The sequence below is a fragment of the Xyrauchen texanus genome, chromosome 6 (genome assembly GCF_025860055.1).
Source record: "Xyrauchen texanus isolate HMW12.3.18 chromosome 6, RBS_HiC_50CHRs, whole genome shotgun sequence".
NCBI lineage: Eukaryota > Metazoa > Chordata > Actinopteri > Cypriniformes > Catostomidae > Xyrauchen > Xyrauchen texanus.
Window position 1 is genome coordinate 44,914,887 of NC_068281.1, and position 24,397 is coordinate 44,939,283.

At 38.8% G+C, this 24,397-nt stretch overlaps 1 protein-coding gene, 1 long non-coding RNA gene and 2 other non-coding genes across 6 annotated transcripts in view; 1 reads left to right on the forward strand and 3 right to left on the reverse strand.

Annotated features, from left to right (window-relative positions):
* LOC127644884 (zinc finger protein 883-like) overlaps positions 1-24,397 on the reverse strand; it is a 155,902-nt gene that overhangs the window by 46,935 nt on the left and 84,570 nt on the right. The window contains exons 4-5 of one of the 3 annotated variants that reach the window (XM_052128307.1): positions 5,143-5,232; positions 1,846-2,004 (exon numbers count right to left, since the gene is read on the reverse strand). The exons of 1 other annotated variant lie outside the window; for it this stretch is intronic. In XM_052128307.1, coding sequence (XP_051984267.1) covers positions 1,846-2,004; positions 5,143-5,232 — 249 coding nt within the window. Of the gene's footprint in view, positions 1-1,845; positions 2,005-5,142; positions 5,233-5,558; positions 5,883-24,397 lie in introns of those variants that run through there. One more of the 3 variants, XM_052128309.1, reaches the window with a different exon arrangement.
* The window catches only part of LOC127644934 (uncharacterized), a 75,964-nt gene continuing 63,052 nt past the window's right edge, over positions 11,486-24,397 (forward strand). Inside the window, exon 1 of the long non-coding RNA XR_007970747.1 lies at positions 11,486-11,517. This is a non-coding gene — a long non-coding RNA (uncharacterized LOC127644934). The remainder of the gene's footprint in view (positions 11,518-24,397) is intronic.
* On the reverse strand, positions 20,653-20,767 carry LOC127645907 (U5 spliceosomal RNA). Its single transcript, XR_007970873.1, has one exon. It is a non-coding gene; the product is annotated as a U5 spliceosomal RNA (small nuclear RNA).
* LOC127645860 (U5 spliceosomal RNA) lies at positions 24,119-24,233 on the reverse strand. Its single transcript, XR_007970828.1, has one exon. It is a non-coding gene; the product is annotated as a U5 spliceosomal RNA (small nuclear RNA).

The following is a 24,397-nucleotide window of genomic DNA, read 5'->3' on the forward strand; positions in this document are numbered from 1 at the left end:
GAAACCCAACAATAGCTGCGAAACAGCAATGTGACTGTATGAAAGATTACCTTGTGTCCTTAGCTGGCAGTGTTTTTTAACAAGAAATGTAACTTAAAACATCTTTAAAGCTGGAGTATGCAATTTATACCAGAAGCATTTTTTTTATAATGGTTGAAAGTATCTTGGCATCCTGACAGCATTCAAGAAATCAAGTGCTCTGATACAAACAAACAAACAAACAGACAAACAAACAAACAAACAAACAAAAATCCATCTGTGCCAGTCACAGACCTTTAAATGGTGCCAGATGGGCTGGTTTGAGTATTTCTGGGATTTTCACACACAACAGTCTCTAGAGTTTACGGTCAAATATCAAAAACATCCAGTGAGCGGCAGTTCTGTGGATGGAAACACTTTGTTGATCAGAGACGTCAACAGAGAATGGCCAGACTGGTTCAAACTGATAAAGTCTATGGTAACTCAGATAACCGCTCTGTACAATTGTGGTGAGAAGAATATCATCTCAATGCTGTTCTGAGATGTGGGTTGGTGCTGTTTTGGCAGCATGAGAGGGACCTACACAATATTAGGCAGGTGGTTTTAATGTTGTGTTTGATCAGAGTATTTCGGTTATACACTGGATATCCGTGGATAGTGGCCGTAACATTACAGCATATAATTACATAAGACTCTTGAGATCAACCATTTTGTTACACAGTTTTAGGTAAAATCTGGCCCACAGCTGAATAGTAAACCCTTACCAAAACAATAACATTACATAACAAGTTAGCCGAGCACTATTGTGGATTGCAGATGTAAAATTACCATTTGTAAAAATAAATTCATCTCCACACTTGACTATTCAAGATAGTAAGATGACAAACTTCTACAGAATTCTACACAATTGCAGGTAAAAGTGGGCCCGCAGCTGATTAGCAAAACTATTTCAACAAAATAACATTAGCTAGCAGGTTAGTAGAGGTCTACAGCTGTGCACTGGGTGTACACCGTAGCTACAACACAAAACTCAGCATTTGAACTCTTGCTAGTAGATAAATCCACAAACAATCAAGCCTACATACAGGTTGTAATCCTGAAGTGACAGATTGTCCCAACAAAGTGGGAACTGCCCCATCTTTCAGGAGTAACCATCTTGTTACTGCTAAATAATTCAAATACATTTTTACCACTGAATCTTCAATTTGTTTGCCTTTGGAAGTCCAAACAAAGGGGTTTTGCTTTCGCAATGAAGAAAACAGCATCTTCTCGACATGGCGACAACACTAACCAAAATCATCCTGGCCTCTGCTATAAGTACGTTTGATATAGGGCAGGCCAAAGTAGCCTTGAGGCGTGCATAATTTAAATGTATTACATGGTGACGTAGATAATTTATGGAAGAAATGGCTGGACTACAATCCAGCCGTTTCTTGTAGTTCTTTAGCAGTGTTGTCTGTGGGGGAGAATAATAAGCTTAGTAACTTTGCAGACCTTTTACATGCACAAACAGCTATATTACACATTTAAGGAAAGGTAAAAAACCTTAATAGGCATAATAGGGACTCTTTAAATGTAGGAGAACCCCATTAAAATGTTTGGTTACACAGCCACCATGGATAACATTCAGTGTTTGCGATGTATTGTATTTGCAAAGGAAAAAGTTTGGATCAGATCCAAGGAGGAAAAGCTCATCGGTCACTGCAAAGGTCACTAGTGATTTTTTTCTATATTTGTACAGTTTAACTGTTTAAAAGCTCCTACGATTTTATAACAACAACCACCAAATCTGGTGAACTGCCTGAAAGTTTGTTAACTTCATGTTCCTCAGGAGTCATTAAAAAATAGTCAAGAATGAACACCAACCTCTTTGTTCCTCAGTATCTTCATTCTTCAGTCTGAATGGCTCTGAAATACTGATGTCTTCACTCTCCACTTTCAACTCCTCTTTAATAAACTCCATCTTCTCTGGAGCACTTAAGCAGGTTCCAGAGGGTCCTTGGTGTTGGTTTTGCTTTGTTAAACCTGTAAAACAGAATTTAAACTTAAAATAAAACTAGATTAAAACAGTTAATCCTGATTTATCACATGATTTTTTAAACGTAATGCATTCAGATTCTCTTTAATATAAAGACACCAGTCAGATCCGGTGCAGAAGTGCTCTTTACTCATCTCACTCTCTATCTGTCTCCTGCCATCACACATTTAACACAAGCTGGGTTTCTATCCACATATTTTTATACGCATTTTTGGATATTGCATATAAACTCCAATTAAATTTATTAGAAACACAAGATTTGCATAAAAAACAAAAAAAGAGTAATGTGACTGAATAATTTGTTCATAACTGGATTAACCAGCGGACCAATCAGCGCATCTTAAATGTTGCCCTGAACATCCTGAAATAACGGTTTCTAAAAAAATCCAAAACCTGCAAATAATTCAAATACAAACTAAATGTAATACTAATAATTATTTTGCCGTCTCATCTTAAATAGTCTGACTATGATATTAAATTGCGCCTCATATCTCATTTGTTAAACTCAATATTGAGATCAGTAAACCTTGCTATCGTCACACAACACAAAAACATTTAAACAATGAACCATTTTTTAACCTAATAAATAGGGATGTCCCGATCCGATACCTAGATCTGTATCGGCTTCGATACTGACGTTTTTAGACGGATCGGGTATCGGTCTAACTCTGTGTTAGTCATGTTCGTTACTGTCAAGCTTAAAAAATGACATAAAAGAACTGTTAAAACACCATTAAAGCAGTTCATATGACTTGTGCATTTTATTCAAAGCCACTTGAAGACACGCGATAGCTCTGTGAATTGCAATAGGCTGTGTTTAATAAGTAAACATATAAATGCACGTGCAGCTTCAGCCCGTTAGTGAATGGTGCTTCGGTTTACACACACACGTGCGGCTATTTATAGCCTTCACACGTGCACAATATTTGAGCGCTACAAACGAACATCTCAGATGTAGATGCTCAGCAGTTCGGTTCACTTATAATATGGACTTAGAACGGCACTAGAGGTGCATTTAACCAGAATATAAATAAGAAGCGAATTAAACTGTGAATAAAAAGTGTGAGGGTTTAAAAGTTAAAGCTGTCATGGAGAGACTCACAGCAGAGATATGAACTCTGCAGGGTTTATTGAGCAGAGGATTGAAACAGTGATGTAAACATTGTGAGTAAATCCAGTTAAGCAGAGTGGCAAACAGCAGGTAAGTAATATCCAGACAGTGTATAGATATGATGAAAGAGATAACTTACAACAATTTTATGATACTTGCAGGCAATAATGAAGACACATGTTTGACATAGTATTTCTGAGACTCCAGAACTTTCTACTATCGATGAGAACAGGCACAGAGTGTGAAAGTGAGAGAGAGAGAGAGAGAGAGAGAGAGAGAGAGAGAGAGAGAGAGAGAGAGAGAGAGAGAGAGAGAGAGAGAGAGAGAGAGAGAGAGAGAGAGAGAGAGAGAGAGTGTGAGAGTGTGTGCGTGCGTGCACGCGTGAGAAAGCGGGGTATTTATGCAGTCATTGATTAGCCACTAATGATATGCAGGTGCGTGTAATCAGAACTCGGGGAGTGCCAGTATCCAGTAGGCTATGCTAGTTAATAATAAAGTGTTTCTTAATAAGCTATACATTTATATTGAAATAATGTGAAGTTAAAGGTTTGTGTTTCTTTACATATTAAAGATTACACCCAATTATTTCCACACAATAATGTAAAGATATTATAAACTGATTATGCAAAAAAACAACACTGGTATCGGATCGGTATCGGCCAATACTGAGATTTCCGTTATCGGAATCGGAAGTGGAAAAAGTGGTATCGGGACATCCCTACTAATAAATATGATAAAGGAAAGCGTTACAAAGTCAGCTTAGACATTTGACCCTGATGCTCTGTTAATATGGGCATTTTTATTTCAATGTTTAGAGAGAGGACTCTGAGAATGAGAGAGAACGGGTTCTCTGTGATATTTCACAAACGTTATTGTGTTTTTATTAAGGGTCAGGTCAGTAGGTGACCTCTGTAGTTGATGAGTGTGACCCCATGGTACTCTCAGTTTTATAATAGAGGACTGTGGTGATGAATCCTAATAACAAGGCTTGTCTTTTTCTGAGAAATTGGCTCTCCACAAAGCCATGAACAGAAAAAAGGAGAGTTGTTAAAATAGCCTTTGTTGTTGAGACTACAATCATTACAAAGCCAGTTGCTCTGCCACTCATGATGTAGAAATACTGAAGTGCCATGTGACCCAATGACTCCATCTGTTTTTGTGTTTCAAATTAGTCTAAAATTGAGCAAGAATGTAAAAACAAGGCCAATGAAAAAGTGGCTAAGAATGTTGCTTAGCTGGCTTTATATACAAACTTGATGTTCATCGAAGAGCGGGTTTACTGAAACTTAAAGATGGAGGAACACACACACATAGTGCCCAAAGAACTGTGTGACATTCTGTCGCTCTGACATGAGACACGGTTCTTTACAGTGTTTGTGTGTTTTACACTACGAGTTTTTAATAAATAAGAGTGACTTTGAACACATGAGATGGAAACGCTGATTTAATCACACACAGTTTTTGCAATATTACGTTTTTTGGCATAAATTAAATTTGCATCTTGAATGGAAACAGCTATTGTAGCTTCTTTTGAATTGAGTCTTCCCACTATATTTACACAGCAACAGCCAATCAAAGTAAATTATGAGCATATCTACATTTCTCAAACTGCATAAGAACTGGACATCCCATCTTCAACCACATTTTACCCACACTTATAAATATCAGGACTGTTAATTAAAAACAATTATATACTGTGATTAATTATTAGGACTGGGAAATTGTACGTGTTAATTTCAGCAGTTAATAGTTGACTGTTAGATGCGTGGCAAAAACATGTATGCAATTAATGTAGTATCCCTTTTATTTTCACTTCCTGTGGTTAAATGGGCATATATAAAATGTAACTTGACTCGACTGCACATTCTTGCACAGTAACTGATTATATGGAGCAGCACACGCTTATTCAATCCTCGAGAGGCATGTCCCAAACATAATAAACATGTGAGCGGATTTACTGTATGAAGAATGGAGACTTCACCCGCAAGCGGTGACACAATAAATGATTCTTCACCTGTTATGAAATCATGAAGTGTCTGATCCGGATGGTGTTTCTCTTCGACTTCATTTAGTTCTTGATTTTCCTCGTTCACCTCCATCAGATCTAAAATGAAAACACAACATGGTCTTTAATTTCAATCTTAAAATTACTGCAACAAAATTGAGCCCAAAAGTAATCGAAGAAAGCTACAGATGACAAGTACCTATTTTAATGTGATCTAAACAGCAAGATTTAAGGAATTTAATTTATGAGCATTTTGTTTTATTTTTTAAAGTCGTTTTCTTTGATCATTTACTTAGATTCAATTATTTAACAGCTTCTACGAACCAATAAATAAATTCAGCCACCAAATGTGTTGAACTGCTTAATACTTTATAATTTAATCTTCATGAACAGACAATAATAAATAATGAAGTATGGACACAAACCTCTTTGTTTCTCAGTATCTTCATTTTTCATGACATTTGAACTGCATGATTCTGGATAACTCATGTCCTCACTCTCTTCTTTAATAAACATCATTTTACAATGTTTTATCCCACAGATCTCAGTTGGAGTTATTCCTGTTCGTGTTGAAACAAGTCTTCGTTTAAGATTATGAGAATATTTGCGACATTTATAAACATGAATTCGATGCTCGAATAAAATATAAACAAACAAAACCACAATGCCAGACGTTTCTGCAGGGTTATGAGTATCAATAGAGTAGATCGTTTACCGTTTTTTGAGTCTCTGCAAACGTGTGTTAAACATAATCTGTTATGGAAACTTTGGCGCATTTATTTCACTCATTTGTGCAGTAATTAGTTTAAAAGTTCACCTTTATCAGAACTCTGCAAATCTCTCAGAGCGCCGCCATGTTTGCGTGACGTCACACAACAGCACTTCGGAGGGGACATTCTGAACCGCTTGTCGTGGAAAATGCTTAAAGGGATAGTTCACCCAAAAATGTTTTTATCATTTACTCAACTTCATGTCGTACCAGATTTAAAGGGGTCATGACATGGTTTTTTTTTTTATTGTATTATTATGTTCCCTTAGGTGCAATTATAGTGTTAATATATTTTTTTTTAAGAAAAACTTTTAAAATCTAGTGATTTATGACCTTTTCCCACCCTGTTTCTCATCCTCTGATTCAAACAGTCTGTTTTGGGGGCGTTTTCCATTTAAGACTTCAGTGTTAACGCCCACTGTTATGATTGGCTAACGTCAGTGCCTATGTATCAATTATTGACGCCCCCAGCCAGAACAATATGCAAGTAAACTAAGTAAAAACACTGTGATTATTCATAATGAATGAAATTGCGCTTTAAAAAGTAGTTTAAAGTTTAAAATAGATTACTTACAGTTTGCGTCGTCGTTGTTCCCAGAATAGTCGGCACGGACTTATCTTTGAGCAACAGTTTTCTGGCAAAGCCAGCATCATATTGAGATTTGTTCTCAAAACAGTCATCCTTAAAATGTACAGAACAAACGCTTAAGTTAACACTGCCGTGACTGGGTCGATCCGCAAAAAATAAACTGCATCCATTTTTCCCTGACGCCTGGATCTTTCGGCAGCTTATTCAGAGGTTTTGTTTGACCACAGCCAGGAACAGCACATCTGTGTGGCATCGTAATTTTCCTGTGCACAAGTAGTCTCTGTCAGAGCTCGCTGTCCATCGACTGAACACTTGTGAGGCGCACGGCGATACTGAAATGAGCGTAGTTGTCTTGCGCTTATAGCGTAGTTATGTTGTGCTGGAGGCGGTCATATGCAAACGCTGTTACGTCACTTCTAACCGACACGTCACTTCTAACCATGAATCCAGAACCAGCTGTATTTTGAGCTTGATTAAATAAATGATTCGTTTAGAATGGGGAGGACGTCTTAAAATATTAAACTTGCAGGACGTTTTAATGATACAAAGACCTCTTATATACCCAAAGATCAAGGCAAATTTGGTTTCTCATGTCATGACCCCTTTAAATAACTTTCTTCTGCTGAACACAAATTACGATTTTGTAAGAATATCTCACAATTCAAGTGTGTGATCAGAAATCCAAAAGGTCCAAAAAGCAAATAAAGGTATAATTAAAAGTAAATAAGACTCCAGATTCGATTTTCCGACGGGGAGGACATTGTAGGGCTTCCGAACAAAAGCTCGCAAATTCTAATTGAGTTGTGTGTGCTCCTTCAAGCGCCATTAAAGATGTCCACCGAGGCAAGCAGAAGCAATGTTTAAGCCATGTTTTATAGAATTGCTCAAATATACAAAAGCAGGGAACATGCCTTACAAAATACTATACACACATTGAAAAAGCATGTGTAACGGTATGTAAATATGTTAAATTACTGCATAAATGGGGACAGCGCCATCTCGAAGGTGAATGATGGTATTTGACGAGTGGAACAGGGAGCTCCCACAGCAGAGCTAATTAGACATGCTGTGAGTAAGGTCTGGAGAATTATCAGTTAAAAGTTCTTAAAACACATCAATAACTGCTCTATTGTGAATTGATCTTGTAATGAACATGTTAGGGACCTGTTGACATGTGTTTGGCGTCGAATGTGTTCTTTTAGTTATTCTGACTTTGTTTCACAAGGCTTGATCGTAATTGAGCCATTCCACCGAATGGGTGACATGTCCCCAGGACATTATATGTATAAAAATGCACGAAAATTTACTATAAAATACATTTTATTATTAAGCAAAGTGTCCCGCACATTAAGCTAAATGCTTAATTAATTAAAAACATTAATAAAACCTACCTAGAACCAGAGGTGGGGGACTCGAGTCACATGACTTGACTCGAGTCTGACTCGAGTCACAATTTTCAGGACTTGTGACTTGCTTGATTAAAGTACGAAAATGACTTGACTTGACTTTGACTTGAGAACAAGTTACTTGAGACTTGACTTGACTTGAAGTGGAAGACTCGACAATGACTTGAACGTATAATAAACAAACAGCAATACAATTAATTAAAAAATATATATATTGTGACGTCAGCATCACTATCGGCATCTGTGCCTTTAACGCTGCTCAATTCAAACCGCGCCAAACATGGCAGACAGTAGTCGAGCTCCACAAATTGTCTCGTTTGGCTATACAGACTTTGAACTGGACCGTGCCTATAAAAAAAGATTCGCCAGTTGCAAAATATGCAAGGCACGAATATCCGACACGACAACCACAACCACAACGTCAAATTTCGTTCGACATATCAAGAAGAACCACAAGGAAAGGTAAGAAAGTAATCTCTTTATAGTCAGTTTCACTAAGATCTACGTTATAACGATTACTAATGTAATGATTTAATCTTTTCTGTTTGTCATAATTTGGCCTTGATGGCATATTATGTTTTTTTCTTATTAGAAATGTGACCATGGCATTATCATTATACTGTTACGTTTCGTAAATAGATGTAACTTATTGGGGAATTTGACTATAACAGTGGCGTAGCCTGAATTTTTTTATGTTGATTGGCGTCTTAAAATGAGCGGGCAGCTCAATATTACATGTAGGTTATAATGTATGTATTAAATGTGCGCATTTTCAAGTTTGTGGACTGCGTGTGGAAACTATAAAGCATTGCGCATAACGTTACTGCATGACAGGCTAACATGGAGGCGCCGATGTGATCACTAGCACGCACCTAAACATTTCTAAGGGGCTGTTTAACTAGGGTTGCCAACCGTTCCGTATAATACGGAATCGTTCCGTATTTGACACATAAAAGTCTTGTTCCGTATTGAACTGATACAGAACGCACTTTGTTCCGTATTTTTGAGTATCAAATCCATGACAGACACATAGCTTCTATTCTAATATATATGTCAGACAGACTATGAATGAACGAAGACCTGCTTTAATGCAAAATTCGGGGACTTGGCGCCCCCTTGGCGGGCTCTGACCCGCGCTCGCGCCATTGGCTGTTCAGTTGCCGCAGCACAGCCTATGAGCGAGCCAGATGGCATAGCTATATGCAGCATAGATATATACACGGCTGTGCAGCTGCAAATGCGTTTTACATATAGGCTTCATTAAATCGAGGAAAAGGAGTTTCCGAAGACATTTGTTGGCTATGATAAGAAAAACTACTAAATTAAAAAAAAATATTTTTTTGCACTTGAAAGAACATTCTAGAAGTCTAATTCTATTGAATAAGTTCGCACAAGGCTACAGAAAACTGTTGTGGTTGGCAACCCTATGTTTAACGTTACACCTGGCCACTTCATGCGTTTTCTCAGATCGGATAGCTGATTCTGATTTATCAAAACGATTCCATTTACAATTGGTCACATAAATGTGGTTTTGCAAATTGATTTTCCTTAAATTACATTATTTTTTAAAATGTAAAGAATGTTTGTGCATACGAAAATAATTTTTTTAATGTTTACAGGTAATGTTAATGTCTGAACGTTTTGTGTAAACAACACAATTTTATTTTATTTTCAGATATTAATGTAGCACAGATATGCATATGATTAATATGTAGCAAATGTATAATAAATAAGATACATAATATATGTATACAAGTTCATCTTTTCTGTGCAAAAATAAATATGTATCGAAAAAATTTACCTCTATTTATTTTAGTAGTGTGACTTGACTTTACTTGAAACTTATCAGGACTTGACTTGACTTGCTTAGGGTGAACCCTTGACTTGACTTGACTTGCTTGATTTATCTGAACTGCAACTTGAGACTTGACTCGAGACTTGATGGTTAAGACTTGAGACTTGCTTGGACTTGACCATGTGTGACTTGTCCCCACCTCTGCCTAGAACACTACAAATATAGCATTTGTTGCATGTCCCGACTCTCTATGTCTATATTTTACCATGAAATATAATGATTAAAATCCTTCAGAAATCTTATTTATTTTGCATTGTTGTGTGACCTTATATCCAATCTATGCTTTTATTAAAAATAAAATCCAGAGAAAACAATATTTTATCTAATATTTTAAATAAAATAAACATTTTAGTCATGTCCCCGGGTTTTCACTCAGTCCTGTTACGCTAACACATTCCCCCCTCTAAAAAACTGGGAACATTCCACAAGACACATTTTCAACAGGAAGTTGCATCATCTAGATCTTCTGAAGGCAATGGGAAGACAAAAAGTAAGTCCTCTCATTTTATTTTCTGTATATTTGATGATATTGCAGATATTTCCGAGAAGGTCAATCTCAACATACTGTCCTGTTACCTAAATTATTTGTAAGATGTTATTAATTTATTTTTAAGATACAAATTTTTTGGAAAAAACTAGAATTTGCTAAGTATCCTCATGCTATTAGCATGTATGCTATGTGGCTACATTTCATGTGTTTGCTAATTCTAAAAAACTCAGTCCTGTTACCTTCAGTCCTGTTACTCATATAAACCATTAACCGTTACTTAAGTTGTAGACGTATACGTTTTACAATGTGAATACCATGCTTACAGGGAGCCAATCCCCCAGATAGCAAAAAATATCCGCACGGCTTCTTTTTGCCACCGTCCCTAAGCTGTCGGCTATAGGTGCGTCCCACTGGCGGGGATGAAACGTTTGCCGCCGAATTCGTCACTCCCATTTCTTGCGATATGCCGCCGGCGATCAGACGGATTATTTTATGCACTTGAAAATTGTTAACATTTCTTTGATTGCTGCGCATTTGAGACATGCACCAATAAACCAAAAAGAATTCCTTTTGTAAAACTTACTTGGCAATAAATATCTTTATGATTCTGATTAGGTTTTAAAATAGATATTTAATTCATGGTATGAACAATTTAGCAGAATAAATTGATGAAGTTAGACTTTTCACGAATGCCTGACTATCAGTGAACAGTGAAGGACATCTGCAACATGGCCAAAATCTCGGGTATACTTAAATTTTTTTTATTAATTTGCAACCATGGTGATATCTATCATAAACATGAAAATCCCTGTTTTGACATGAAGGATAAACTCAATGAAAAAGCGAAATTATCCTCTGGTTTCACAGTTGCGCAGAAATTTCGTTTATGTCTACATTTTTTCCAATCTCGATTTTTTTTTTTTGTTATTTTACCTTTTACAGGTTTTGCAATTATGACCTGTACAAATGTTTAAGAAAGTGTTAAAGTCCCTGTAAAGGCAATAAAAAAAATCTAAACGCATTATAAATGTTAAAAATGTATTGCTAAAACACATTACAAAGACTGAACTGTGAAGTTCCGCTGTCGCCATATCTGTTTCCGGTTTACTTGGCGTACGCCCAAAATGTCTGTTTTTACTCGATGTCTCCAGAATCTTCCGAAAATACGCATCAGCGATGTTCATCGCATTGTTGATGCCTGGTCCCCTGCTCCGACAAGCAAGAGGGACAAGGGCTTTAAACTCTACATATCGAGTTATCTGCACAACTACAAGGGTAAGTATTTTAATTTAATGTGGTGTGCCTGCAGATAGCGGCTAAGCTAGTTCAGCCACGTGTTCATTTTTTATGTAAGGTTAGTATAGAAGCTTGTTTTTCTTAGTTTTAAAGCAGACTGTTTGTTAATTTTTGTGATAATTGTAATATAAATTATATTAACTTGCTCTCCTCTCAGTTTCTAATAAAAATCAGGGCACAGGTGAAGTCACTGTCAGGGCATTGTGCTACAGGTCCATGAGGAAAACAGATAAACCTCACAGTTTGAGTGTATGGTGAAGCTAGAATTGATAAGACCGCAGTTACAGGCTTGTTACTTTAATAGCCCGGTGTTCCTGGGGACTCGGCTAAGGTTATTCATGTTTAATGTAACTCAAATCAAATGAAAACAGTTATTGTAGGCAGGTAAGTTTCCTAGCTGGTCCCTCTGTGTAAAATGCATTCTTATTCAAGTTTTCAACTCAGTCATTCGTTTAAGATGCAATCTTGTGTTATAAGTATTAGGCTATCATGATTATACAGTGAGCAAGCTATATAAATAAGTATTTAATATAATAAAAGTGTAGAGCAACAACCGAGGGTGTAAGGTAAAGGCTGAATATTGTAGATTTATTACAATATGTTGCATGTTTGAATTAAAATACCTGTGGATATGCAGGAGCACACACTCTACAATGGCCTGACTGGAGATTTGCCTGATCTATCCGGTCCTTCAGGTGAGTAGGGATACAACAATAGCAAATTTCACTGTACAGTATGATATATCAACCAAAATCTGTATACCAATATTTCATTATTTTCTTTTTCCTCCCTTTTACAAACAAATATTCTGCTTCAAAGAAAAAAATGAAATTGATGTTATCATAAGGGTTCTTCATTATGAACTTGTATGCCATGCATAACATACTGTGGATAGAAATTACAGGGAAAGTTACTGGTATGATAATTGTGGTTATATTATATTGCTATTATATTTAGTGTATTGCTAATCAATATATTGTTACTTCCCAGGTGACAGCGGCTCACTTCAAGAGCAGGTGAAGCAAGTTGGGACAATGTTGAAGACATTTGCTCAGCACTGGGCAATCAGGTACAACTTGCAAACAACACCTGTGGTTGTTGGTTTAATTCCCACTGGGGCCACCTGTACATGTAGTAGACCTAGATATAAATGTCATAGTTTAGTAGTTGAAGGACCAGGACTGACTACTTTATTCTTTTATTCTGGGAACCCCTGTAGGTGCAGATCAAACCCTAATGCTGCGACGTCTTGGAGTTTGGCGATGTTGTGCGTAGCATGGACAACAAAATGCTATGCTGCAACATTTCAGTGCCAATGTGTCTGTTGGAGAGTTATCCCTGCCAGGGGATCTGTTACTCCCCTAGACACCCAGGAAGATTTGGCGTTGCTTGACAACAGTTTGAGGCAGGATAAAGAGCTCCAGCAACGATTTGTAAGTGTGCCGATTTCGTTTATAACGCCATAGGGTAATCTAAAAAGTAAAATTAAGATCGTACACTGCATATTCTACAGTCTGAATCCACAGCCTGTCACATTTTAAATTTATGAGAAGCTTCAGAGAAATGTAATTTGTAACATGTTTTTTTGTATTTTCAGCTTCGGTTTTTGGCAATCAAATGTGGGAGGGACCTAAAGACAACCGTGTGGCTGAATGCTTCAGAGTATCTTCTCTAGTCACCTTTCCATCAATACAACCTGGACTGGTGTAGGGGATAAAGCATGTTTTAGAGACATGTTCCTGAAGACCATTGTTCAAAGTAAGTTGGATATTTTTTTTAAGTAGATGTGTATGACCTTATGCCATTCAAATGGAATGACAGATCTTTATTTTCTACAGGAGCCATCCGGAAGAACCCGGCAACCCAGGATGCCACTGATGAGGCGATCCAGGTTAACGTTACGCGTTACCTGAAAGGAGCATCTGAACATGAAGGTGGAAAAGGCGCCGCACAGCTGAGAGGGACCCACAGCCGACCCCTTAAACCTAGGCTGACTACTGACACCCCAGCATCACTGACAACTGGAACCCTTTCTTTATCCTGCAGTCAGTAACATCAAGACCCCTAAAAAGCCTGCTAAAAGTGTCAGACTACACTCACCCAATCCACACTGTTCACTGTGGAAATTGCTTTTTTTTTTTCTTTTCTCTCGTGACCCTGCTTTGAGGGCAGCTCCTTGGATGAATATGGGATGGTTTGTCCTTTTATACAGGCGCACGAGGAATCACTGAAATATGCCAATTTGCACTGCCTCATTCTGGAGGTCGGGGAAAACCGGTGATTCTTAGCCCACTACGCCACGCAGTCCCCAAACTCTCCAGACATTCTGATTGGCTGTGTTCTCTATAGCCAGATTTTCTGCTGTTAATTATATTTATTCCCACTTGTTGTCATGTGTAAGTTGAATGTCAAAATGTATATTATACCTGTTATCCTGCACATTCCTTGATACCAAAGATCTCAATTATTTCATATACAATTTGCTGCTTATTTCATTGTTACAGTGCTTAACTATTCTATTTTTAAATATAGCTTGTAAATCCTAGATTATACATCTAATACTTAAATTTGCACATTATCTGGTATCAAATATTCTACTTACCGTGACTTTAGTATTGGCTTATTTCATTCCGTCAGTGCTTAACGATTCTATTATAGTTTGTAAATCCTATTTCATGCCTGATATTTGATATTGCACATTAACTAGTACCAAAAATTCTACTTTCATTCCGTCACAATGCTTAACTGTTATTCTGTTGTTAAATATAGCTTGTAAATCCTTGTGCCACAGGTCAGCATTGCAGTTATAATGGTATATTCTACTCCAGAGCTTTACTCTAAATTATTACCACTTAACCTATTGTTAGAAATGACTTATAAATATGATGTTATACCTCAATTTATTTGGTATCCTGCACTTTATTTGGTACCAAATATCCTCATTGCTTATGTTTACTGGTAATTCTTTTCATCCCAGAGCTGACCTCTTTATATTATTAACAATTATTGTAAGTGTTTAAATAGTGTTTTTTTTTTTTTAACAAAATTGAGTTGGAAACCTGCATGTTCTTTAGTGTGTGTGTGTGTGTGTATATATAATGTTTGTATTTTTCTGTTATTTATATTTCAGTGATCTGACATCTTGTTTCAATGACAGTTACTGTACTTTGAAATGTGGAATTAAACTGCCAAATGGAAATTTGTCTGGTTTGATCAGTCATTATTCTTGATAAACTGCATGCTATAAATATATATATATATATATACACAATAAGCGGCGGCAGATCGCTCGAAAAAAGCGTTTGCCTCCGACGGTCCACCTTCGATATAACGGCGGCGGAACGGCGGATAGCCAGCGGGCCGGCCGCGGAACGAAGGCGGTAGGAAGGCGGCTGCCGCTTTTAATGAGCGACTGCCGCCGGCGGTGCGCCGTCAAACGTGTTTGCGCTATCGCCATTCTGCCGCTTCTACTGCCGCCGGAGCGCCGCCAGCGGCCCGCCGACTTATTGCTATCTGGGCCACCACTAAGTGCTGCAGAAAGGCAGCGACTCTATCGCGCCCGACGCGATGCAGACCCAGAGAGGAGACTGAAATATTTAGAGAAGGAAGGTGAAAAATACAGGACGGACCTTGAGTCAGGCAGGAAGAAACTAATCAATGACCTCAGTCAGAGACAGGCATCCCAACCTGCAAAAAGTCATTTCAGGGAGGTAGACTGTCATTATGTTTCACTCTTATTAGACAGGGGTACACTTTTGTGTAGTCTGGCGTAAAATGTGTCTTATATTTTCGCTTTTTGGGGCACTCTCCCTCTGCCATGGCGCTCCTGTGTCTAGATACACTGTCCTGATTAATTAGGTTCGGGAGAAGAGATAAAAGCCCGCCCACACTGACAAATGATTGGTTGACTTACCGAAACAGGCCAATCAGGATGCTCTCTGTCTTCACTTCTTGATTCTCACACGCACACACACACACACAAGGTCTCTCGCTCTCTCCCTCTCTGCCGTGCGCGCTACACGGTTTGGAGCACAGTCTAACCGCTCTTGCTCGCTCGCTCTTGATTCCGGGAGATTTTAACTAATTTGCGGGCATCAGGGAGCCGCTATCAATACGCGGGAGACTCCCGGAACTTACGGGAGACTTGGGATGTCTGCAGAGAGAAGAAGAAGAACTGCTGGAACGGCTAAACCTGCTGCTGCACAGGTTTAAGAGACACACATTTAACATCAACAATCAGTTCAAACACTACAGGGCATTGAGATAAAACTTAAAAGTTCATGAATGCTTAATTCATGTTGACTTTTCAGAAAATTACCTCCGCAAGTACAGCACAGAAATACAGGCAGTCCACTTCGGAGCATCACATCAGCAGGCAACACTGCACACAGGTGTGCTTTATGTGCATGCAACCCCTCGCCCGATGTCCTTCTGCACAGTGTCACCCTCAAGAATAAAGGGCCCACCAGCAATCTGGCAACATTTGTCACCAGTGCTTGATTATGTGCAGAGTGCACATCCAGAGGTCTCCACTGTCCATTTTTACAGCGATGGCCCCTGCACTCAGTACAAACAACAAGGTAATTTATTCTTGTTTTGTACTGAGCTGTTCAAGCGGGGATTCACTGCCGGACGTGGAACTTTTTCGAGGCGAGCCACGGGAAGGGTGCCACGGATGGTGTGGGAGGGGCCCTGAAGAGGAGGGCTGACAATCTAGTCAGCCAAGGAAGAGATATACCGGATGCTGCAGAGCTGTTTGCTGTGTTGAAAGAGACAAACACAAAAATCCAGTTGTTTTTTGTCAGCGAGGAAGCAGTTGATAGTGCAGTTTCAGAGATGCCCAATGATGTGCCACCCGTTCCGTCCATTATGAGGATCCATCAGGTAGTGTCCCTAGCCCATGGAGAATTGATATACAGGGACGTCAGCTGCTTGTGCACGACAACACAAAATCTGAACTGTGGGTGCTTGAATGCAAAGCATTTCAAGTTTAGCAATCAGCAGACAGCTCCCATGGCTCCCACAGAGACAGAAGTTCAGTGGCAAAGTCTTGAGGTTGTTGGCAAATGGTGTGTGCTGAAGTACGATGGTGATCTTTTCCCTGGTGTCATCACTGATACAAGTGAAACACATGTTGAGGTCCGTTGGATGCAAAAGATTGGGGTCAACCGTTTTTTTCTGGCCAGCCCGTGAAGGCATCCTTTGGTACTTGTTTGAGGACATTGTGTGTATTATCCCACCCCCGAGGCCAGTCACAGGTCGTCACATGGAAATCGAGAGCGAAGTCTGGGCCAAACTAAATACTTTTTAGAAAGGGCCAGGCAAGTTTGTGTTCTTTAATTTAGCGCAATTCTAGCTAAAACACTGTTGGATGTAGTTTTTGCAACTGAACATGTTTTGTTTTGTACATGAAGATGGAGAGGACCCAGGGGCCAGAAACACCCACCATGGCATGCTGATGGGGAAGGAGATACACCCGCCACACACTCTATCTCCGTTCTCTTTCTCTCTGTCTTTCACTCCTTTGTTCTCTTTTCATCATCTTTGCTGACAAACCAGCACATTCCTTCAGAAATCTCTCACTCACTCAGTCCGGATACATTCCTGTTACGTTCATTCCTGTTATTAAATTGTTTTTCTCTAAAAAATGAAATTAAACCACTGATTTTCTCAATTGTGTTATGTTCATCATTTATCCAATAGTTTAATTAATTACATGATAAAAACATTTATAAATGTAAGGTTTGGGTCTCCTTTAAAATAAAAAAATGGATTTGCATTTTTTTTTTTAATACACCTTGTGTGCATATAGAGTGATTTTTTTGTGACAAATGTCAATTATTTAAACATGCAACCTACCTTTTATTTAAAATAAACAATTTTGTGAGAGGAAAACAAAGAAATTAGTTGATTTTTTTTTAAACATGGTTTTTAAAAGACACACGATTTTTGGTAACAGGACTGAGAAAAATGCATCCATCTCCCACTTTGAAACCTTGTAAAAAATGAAATAAAGTTACCTGAGATTGACCAATATACATTTTGAATAGTGAAATATGTGTGTTATTAGATTCAGTGTTGAAAAAAGATAAAAAATTAGTTAAATTTTTTTAAGTTACAACAGGCAAATGTCACCCTTTCGGTGGAATGGCTCAATTCTTCTGTGTAATTTCTTGTGTTTCATGTAGGACTGATTCATTCTCTGTGCCACGAAACCATTATTTCCATTTGTGCATCTCCATTATGCAGGTAATGTTGTAAAATGTTATTGATTTAATCAGTTTAATTGATCAATTGCATTATATGTACTGAATTGCCCATGTTCACCACTAGGTGGGGACGTTTCGTTTCATATTGAATTCATTTGAACTGTTCTGGAAAGAACATTTTCTTAAAAGAACAATTTGCTAAAATTGTACAAAGATCTGATAAGAATTAATCACTGTATGATCACAAATTTAAAGATTTAAAAGGATTAAAAAGGAAAAATAACTGTTTTAATTCAAACAGAGCAGAGCTAATGAGACCTGCTGTGGGACTGATTAATTCTCTGTGCCACAAAACCATTATTTCCATTTTTTTATCTAAATTATGCAATAAATAGACCTCTCTGGCAAGACCGTCACATTGGTGCTGTGAAGTTGTGATGACGCCGTGTTGCCATGGGCTGTGTCTTCAAGCAAGTTCATGGAGATTGCCGTGCTGCTACATAGGGGTCGTGAAGCATTCGTCAGCAGCTGTACAGCTCGTCATCAGTTTCATCTGCTTTAGTCCATTTCAGGGACTTTTTGCTCTGATCATTGACATTGGGTTTATGTTTATATGCGTGCTTATGCCTTTAGCACATTACTTTGCCCATAATGAGTGATAGCTCTAGATATTTACCCAATCAGTCCACTCCTGATTCAGTAGGCAGAGGCTGAGGGGTTTTAGGTTTTCCAATTCCCTTCTCAATGAGTAGCCCCAATGCTAGTGGTAACGATAGCAGACCTGGTATTGCCAGAGATGTATGTCCTGTAAGAGTGCCTGATACAGCAGACATGCAGTCAGATGTCAATGATAAGTCTAGAGTGGCCAGCACGTCAACCCCAAATGCTGAATATGGTACGCCTGATATGCTAGGGCAAATGAGCTCAATTGTTCATCAGATCGGTCAGCAATTGGCAGACAGCATTATGTCTCATTTTAGTCCTTAAGGTTTGGACGCTGATACGTAAAATAGACAATGCCTTGACGATTACAAAGCTGATAGCCCTTTGAACTAGGTAAATCTGTCACAAAACCAAGTAGTCCGACACCGAAAAGTCAAGGAGCCACCTTCATTTAGAGAGGATGGTTCTGACATGATTGAAATTGAGGAATGGGAAGATCTGATGAGAACATTTGTTAAAAAGGCAGACATGAATGTTGAAGAACATGTGGATGAAATCCTTGTACACCTGAGAAGTAAAGCAAAGATGTAGTCAAATTCTGGATCAGGAACAGTGATTCCAACACCACATTCTGCCCAAACTCTGTCTACAGCCTGCTGCGCAAACATTTCAGTTGTAATCATTACTCGTCTGTCCCACTTGCTGATTTTTACACTACCTTGCCCGAAAAGGATGAGAATCCGTATGACTACTGGAGACTCAACAGAGCAGCAGATGTTGCTTCTGAATGCTTGCAAGAGCACTTGACAAGCCCAGCATGGAAATAGTTTGCATTTTTATCAGGCACTGCCCAAGTAAAGACCTAGCCCTGACTTTCAGATCCAAACCAATTGACATGTGGTCAGCACATGAGGTGCAGGCTGTACTTAATGACTATAAATCTGATTTGAGTTTCAAAGCTACCAACGCAGTGCATCGCAACCAAAGTGAAAGAGTTTCTGTCAACAAAATTGATATTAATACAGTTCCAGTGCCCGCTCCCACGGTGTGCGAACAACAACAGAAAAGTGCAGATAACTCTGCTCTTGAAAGAGTAATTGGCATACTAGAAAAAGTCCTGCTGACTAATCCTAATAGACCTAAGCTTCATCCGAAATGCCAGCCTAATAACAAACTCCCCAGGATTGAAGGTCTTGATGCTCTGCCTTGTGAAATCTGCAATGATGCTGCTCACTCTGCTTTCACACATTGTCGTGAACAACAACTTTGTTTCCAGTGTCAGTCACCAGGACACTCCAGACGTTTCTGCCCTAGGTGGAGAAACCACTCACCTCAATCCAGTCAGGAAAACTAACAGGTCTGTGCATGAGGGAGGTTAGTAAAGACCAGATTGACAATCCACCCATCTATGACATACAAGATTATGAGTCTGTATATGAGCAGTACAAACCCAGTGTCTCACCTATTAAAACCACTGTCTTTCAAGGCATACAACGAGTTCCTAAAGCCGATTCATTATTTTATACCACCGTATCTGTAAAGAATGGCCACTCTTTCAAGGCATTACTGGATAGTGACTCAATGGCATACACTCTCAGTTAGGCAGCTAAAGCTGGTTTGTTGGCCAGTGCTCCAACGTTTACAAAGTGCCCTGCTGATGATGTTGTAATTATTGGATGTGGTGGCCATCAAGTCACACCAAAAGCAATGTATGATCGGACAGTCTATGTTTATGGATGCAAAATGCTAATTCCTGTGCTGATTGTTCCAGGCCAGACAGATGAGATGATCTTGGGCAGTAATGCCATCAAATGCCTGCTGTCTCTCTTGAAGAATTTAGATGACTACTAGAAATTGCTTTCATAACCCAGCGGTGATGGAGAGAACGAGACTTTAGAGTTCATGTCTTTGTCTGTATCCTGCCTTATCCATCTTGTGGAAGAGAGTACTCCATTTAATGCTAGACAGACCTTAAATACATGCTGCTTACCAACACTTTTAAGGTGTTAAACAACTGAAAAGTTACAGGCAGAGATTCATTACCCAACTCCAAACAAAAACAAAATTAGTGTTAATCATGCTTTATCTGAAGGACAAGTTTTCCCTTTTGTCAAGAACAAACAAAGGCCCAAATATGAGGTTATTCCACATGCTATTCCAATGACCTGCTTGCAGATCCCATAGAGCACTCTGCCTTGCAATTCCATGTGTTAAATTGATGCTGCTCTTAACAAACTTGTGTAGCTCTGCTAGCAGCAGAGCCCCCAAAAATACAGAAAACTCGCCAAGGCTCCCCTCCACGGAAATCTTTAGTAAAAGGCGAAAGATTTATACGTTATGAAGAGAAACTCGAGCTGTGAGTCTGAATCTTTGAGCCAGTACTCTAGCACTACTGTTTCATAATGCTCAAAAAGGGTAACCTCTGGTTCAGGGTCCTCCTGGATTGCTTTTTCTCAGTGGACCATTACAATTTGGAGCATTGAAGGTAATACATTTCCCCTCTAAAAATTAAAACAATCCCAATCTAAAGGGAATCTCACTGAAGCTGAGGTCAAGTAATAATGCCCCTAATGGAAAGCATAACAAATATTAGTTGACTTCATTACAACGTTTGATAGGGTACTTCTGGAGTAAGGGAGTGAAGCAAAACAAGAAAGTTGTGCTTTGTGCAAGCATATTGTGACACATTAACATCATTGCCATTTGTTCTTAAGAGTAAGACATACAAAATCTATATTGAAAAGGGCATGGCCCACACAGAACAGAACCAAATCATAAATTACACTGAGATACATCATGTGGATTTCTTCCATGGGCATCTCTCAGGTGTGAGTAAGAAACAGTTTTGTTTCCACTCAGTCTTTTCAGGCACAAGCTAGTAACATGTGACAATTTGATTCACTCTGCACAGTAGTTTTCAAGAACAAATCAAGAAAAAAGTTGCCAACACAACATTGTAGGCCATCTGATATGACTCACCAAAACCCTGTTTTTCTCCCTACTCTAATAAACATCCAAGGCCTTTAGCACACTAGAAAACAGTGAATGCTATTGTTTTAATTCTTTGTTGAATGGATCAAAATACATCATATTCATTGAACTGTCTGGGATTCACTTTTGTAAAGTGATTACAACATAAAAAAAATCCTAGATATGGATAGGCTGTTTGCACAACTTGGCCTATGACCTTTGACTGGGTGCTCCTTGGCATGCCAGTCCTCGTTAGTATAGTGGACAGTATCTCCGCCTGTCACACGGAAGACTGGGGTTAGATTCCCCGATGGGGAGGTTGACGTTTTAGGGCTTCCAAACAAAAGCTGGCAAATTCTAACTGAGTTGTGTGTGCTCCTTCAAGCGCCATTAACGATGTGTTCCCTGGATGCCTAACACTTTGCAAAAGTGCTTGTTTCTCAAATTGCAAGCAATGGTATTCTTGCGAATAGGCAGGTTTTTGCACAAGTTGGCAATCGGCTCAGGGGCCATGATTCAGAGGCACATCCTCATTAGTATAGTGGACTGTGTCTTGGCCTGTTACGCGTTAGACCTGGATTGTCTTCCCTGATGGATAGTGTCTTTTTTTGGGTTGCTAAACATCTTGGATCACATAAAGAAGGTACATGTCTACTTTCAAGCAGCTGAAGAAATGAGCCATTTCATTATAACAACATCTTGAACAAAATGCAATGCGTTGGCCGGGAATCGAACCCAGGTCAACTGCTTGGAACGGTCACCACTATACCACCAACGCAAGCAGAAGAAATGTTTATGCCATGTTTTATATGTGACGATGGCCTAGTATTTCTTATATCATTTAAGTCCAATAGCACTGATTACGCCACCTTGGGAATTACACCCAAGGAAATATTAAAGGAACACAGGTTCGGTGGTGCAGTGAAAAGACAGAGTCACTTCATATGATAAACAAATGAATAGTTTTATTTATATAGAGAACATGGCTCTGACATTAATTAATCAATAGTATAAATCACGTTTATTATAACAATAAGAAGATCACCATATAAAAAAACATTCCTCCAGACACACCTGAATGCCAACACGGAATCACATCAAACAGAATATCACAAAAAGAAAATACTATACCATCCCCACCAAACGAAATAACAAAAAGAATAAAACTACAAGACTAAGCTTACCTTAGGGGCGGCAAACTAGCTGTAACAAATTGTGCTCTCAACCAATTGTGTACCCGGCAAACAAAATAGGGAGAGGTGCTCCAACCCTGGTGTTCCACACTCACAGCAAATGTGTTTCACCCAAGTGACTAGCCTCCCCCTCGGCGCACGCAGCCTTGACTCGAACAAAAAGAAAAGAGAAATTAGTGGGTACAGGACAAATACAAAATAAATCACAACAATCACAGCAGACACAAATATGATGATTGGCCCAAATCAGTTGGTGCACGGATAACCCGTCCTACCTCGTCGGCATTGAGGACCCAAACACACTGGTCAAACCAACTCAAACCAAGAATACCAAAATAACCCAAACCATCAAATAAAAACAGACAACAACACAAACTAATATATATATATACATATATATATATATATATATATATATATATATATTCGTTTTTCATAACTTTATATATATCTATATATATATATATATATATATATATTTATATATATATATATATATATATAACACACACACACATATTCACGAAAGACAAAGTAACCTAATCACGAAAAACAGCAGCACGACCTGAATTAACCATCACGTGGCACGTGAGAGGCTGCAAAACAAAAACATAACAATCAGCCAAGGATTTACTCCAGTCGAGAGATATAAAACCTTCACTAAATCATACATACCACACAAGAATCACATGTCTCGATGTCAGGATGCACTCGCGAATGTTCTGCTAAAACACACAATATCCCCCATTAAACTCAACTTATGCCATAGAAACCACACCACAACACATTACGATAGCCGACATACCTTAAAGCTTTCAATGAGCGTGAGCGTTTAACGCAACTCCCAGGGCACGCCACCACGACGGCTACAGCAATCACTTCAAAGATAAAAACAGATACTCTAAACACTTTAAAACCACACAAAGCCATGCATAACCTCAGTCACTTACCTCGACTATAGTGACACCAGTAACCGGAAGAGGGGCGGGTATGACAACGCCTACATGCTAGGGCTTCCTGACTACACACTTAAATACACCGGCCCTAATTACCTCATCCACCCCTTCCCATATAAGGGTAACGAACGCAAAAAAAAAAGGAAAAGCAAATCCCCTACTACTACATATAGAATTGCGCAAATATACAAAAGCAGAGAACATGCCTTGGTTAAGAAAATACTAGTTTATACCCACATTGAAAATGCATGCCTGCTGTCTGTATCCCGCCTTATCCATCTTGTGGAAGAGAGTACTCCATTTAATGCTAGACAGACCTCAAATACGTGCTGCTTACCAACACTTTTAAGGTGTTAAACAACTGAAAAGTTACAGGCAGAGATTCATTACCCAACTCCAAACAAAAACAAAATTAGTGTTAATCATGCTTTATCTGAAGAACAAGTTTCCCCTTTTGTCAAGATCAAACAAAGGCCCAAATATGAGGTTATTCCACATGCTATTCCAATGACCTGCTTGCAGATCCCATAGAGCACTCTGCCTTGCAATTCCATGTGTTAAATTGATGCTGCTTTTAACAAACTTGTGTAGCTCTGCTAGCAGCAGAGCCCCCAAAAATACAGAAAACTCGCCAAGGCTCCCCTCCATGGAAATCTTTAGTAAAAGGCGAAAGATTTATACGTTATGAAGAGAAACTCGAGCTGTGAGTCTGAATCTTTGAGCCAGTACTCTAGCACTACTGTTTCATAATGCTCAACAAGGGTAACCTCTTGTTCAGGGTCCTCCTGGATTGCTTTTTCTCAGTGGACCATTCCAATTGGGAGCATTGAAGGTAATACATTTCCCCTCTAAAAATTTAAACAATCCC